Genomic DNA, 2,660 nt, shown 5'->3' with positions numbered 1-2,660 from the left:
TTAATTTCCTACCTTTTTCATCTTCGCCGCTTTTACCATACTGACAATTAATTTTTATGTCTGATAACTTATTTGTCATTGGTCTATGATTTTCTCTCACAAAAGAAACATAAGAAAATAAAAGATCGACTGAAAACCAATTATATTATTCTTAAAGATTCGTAAAAACAAAACTTAAGAGAACGACTAAAACTTCACTTCAGCTGAAAACAAATATAAAGAGAAAATATTCTTATTTAAAAATAAAGAACTAAACACACTTTCACGCATTTCATGCACCACCTTCGGTCAGCCACGCAATGCTAAAAAAAATACCCCAAAAACAATTGACACATGCAACCCAATAGATCTACAGTAAAGACAAAAAAAAAAAAAGGAAAGGAGACGGGGAGTAATTCCCTCCTTCACTCTTATATAATCTGTCTATCGACGGGTTCGAAGGTTTGAGGGATGCTAAAACTACCCAGAATCTTTGTAGGTTTTGTTAATAAAGGCAAGGGTAATATTGGAAAAGAAATGTTTCGTGCGTCATCAATCATCATTGTATAGTTAGCTCTTTATCGTTTCTATATTAATTGTCACTGACCCATATTCTTCTCAACGATTTCCTCTTTTCTATTGCTGCATTTCCGACTCTCCCTCCCTGCCCCCTCGATCTCTCTTGTGGGAACTTTGGAGGCCTAAAGTTCTTTTACTTGGTCAGCAAAATGGGCAGGTCTCCATGTTGTGAGAAGGTGGGATTGAAGAAAGGGCCATGGACCCCAGAGGAAGACCAAAAGCTTTTGGATTACATCGACGAACATGGCCATGGAAGCTGGCGAGCCTTGCCCGCTAAGGCTGGTAGGTTTACGAGGACCCACGTATATATATATATATATATATATATATAATATAGTTTTACGACTACGTACGACTAAATAACAGTTTTTTCTTTTTCTTCTTTCTGGGTGCGTTTTAGGGCTTCGGAGATGTGGGAAGAGCTGTAGATTAAGATGGACTAATTACCTCAGACCAGACATTAAAAGAGGAAAGTTTAGCTTGCAGGAAGAGCAGACCATCATTCAGCTCCACGCTCTTCTCGGGAACAGGTAGTTCCTAAAGTAGTATTCACACGACACCTCTGTTATTAATGTTTACACGTCACTATATTTAAAGTGACGTGAAAGTTGAGAAGTAGCCGCAAAAATATCACGATAGATTTTTTTCTTTGTGGCAGCCATTATTATTTTCATTAGCTTTTGCATTGTTTAATGTGGCACGAAAAAGAAATAGCACCTCGATCTTTTCCATTAGACATGATTTTTTTGTTTCAGATGGTCTGCTATAGCAACTCATTTGCCTAAGAGAACCGATAACGAGATTAAGAATTACTGGAACACGCATCTGAAGAAAAGACTTGCTAAGATGGGGATCGATCCTGTGACCCACAAGCTTAAAAGCGATGCTCTGTGCTCCGGCAGCGGCCACTGCAAAGACGTGGCCAATTTAAGCCACATGGCTCAGTGGGAGAGCGCACGGCTCGAAGCCGAAGCCAGACTGGTAAGAGAATCCCAGCTTGTGTCTTACCCTGTACCGGCACAGCTCATCAGCAAAACCCCAGCTCAACCCTTACTACCTCCATGCCTTGACGTACTCAAAGCATGGCAAGGGGTATGGTCATGGTCAAAGTCAATGAGTGCCGGCATTTTCCCAATCGCCGGCGACGACCTCGAGTCTCCGACGTCAACGTTGAACTTCCCGGCCGAGAACCCACTCCCCATCCAAACTGTTGCATTCAATGAAAGCACAAAGACTGCAGCACTTGATTTCGCGAAAGAAAGAATATCGTGTGAGGCGATGGCATTGCAGGACATGACGTGTACTATGGAAAGTACATGGTATGCAGACGGGAATGAAAACATGCCTCTCTCTTATATCATGGAAGGTTTCACGAATATCTTGCCTTATAATTGTGACGGCCAGAATTCATCGACGGCTGGAGAGATCGAGAGCTTGGATAATGATAATGGGGAGAATAACAAGAATTACTGGAACAGCATACTCAATCTGGTGAATGCTTCGTCATCTGGGTCGCCTGTGTTCTGAAAATGTCAAAAACATTATGAGATAAGGTTGCAGGATAGTTAGGTGTTATGCTGCATGCACTGCATCACAATGTAATAATTAATAGTAGGACTTTATCTAATTAAATAATAAGTTATCTAATCACCACCTTTATTCAAATTTCTTCTGAATTATCCAAAATTTAAACACCACTCTTTCTTTTTGTTGCAAAAAGCTATAATTACGATAAATAAGGCAAAATAATTATACATTGCGACACCAAGATTCAAGTGGGTGCTCCTTTAATGTTAGGAGACAGTGAAAAAATTTACTGTCTTTTAAGATATAATTGAAAATAGTGAAGACAAAAATTAATAAAAACTTAATACACCAAAATCTCATTTTCGCACAAAAAAAAAAAAGATTATTCTTCAAAGGAGGAAACAAAATGACAAACTTCTCTTTCGCTTGAACAAGCAATGGCTCGGCTCTTTCTTTCTCTCTCACTGTCACAACCTATTTTTTTCTTCTATGTTGTGCGGCGCTCTAACTGCAAAATTTTCTTTTCTGTCACATTTCTCTTTGCCTTTAATTTGCTAAAGAATAAGACTCTTTTT

The 2,660-nt window shown here is 39.1% G+C and overlaps 1 protein-coding gene across 1 annotated transcript; it reads left to right on the top strand.

Moving 5' to 3' along the window:
• Positions 1-597: 597 nt before the first annotated feature.
• Positions 598-1,788, top strand: LOC132177415 (transcription factor MYB106-like; the record flags this gene model as incomplete). Its single annotated transcript, XM_059589721.1, is given in 3 exon segments — positions 598-840; positions 959-1,088; positions 1,314-1,788. Coding segments are annotated over 3 exon segments (738 nt in total), but the record flags the coding sequence as incomplete, so codon positions are not given.
• Positions 1,789-2,660: the final 872 nt, after the last annotated feature.

The sequence above is a fragment of the Corylus avellana genome, chromosome ca4 (assembly GCF_901000735.1).
Source record: "Corylus avellana chromosome ca4, CavTom2PMs-1.0".
NCBI classification, from domain to species: domain Eukaryota; kingdom Viridiplantae; phylum Streptophyta; class Magnoliopsida; order Fagales; family Betulaceae; genus Corylus; species Corylus avellana.
Note: the sequence above shows the minus strand (reverse complement) of the source record. Positions and strands in the feature narration are given on the sequence as shown.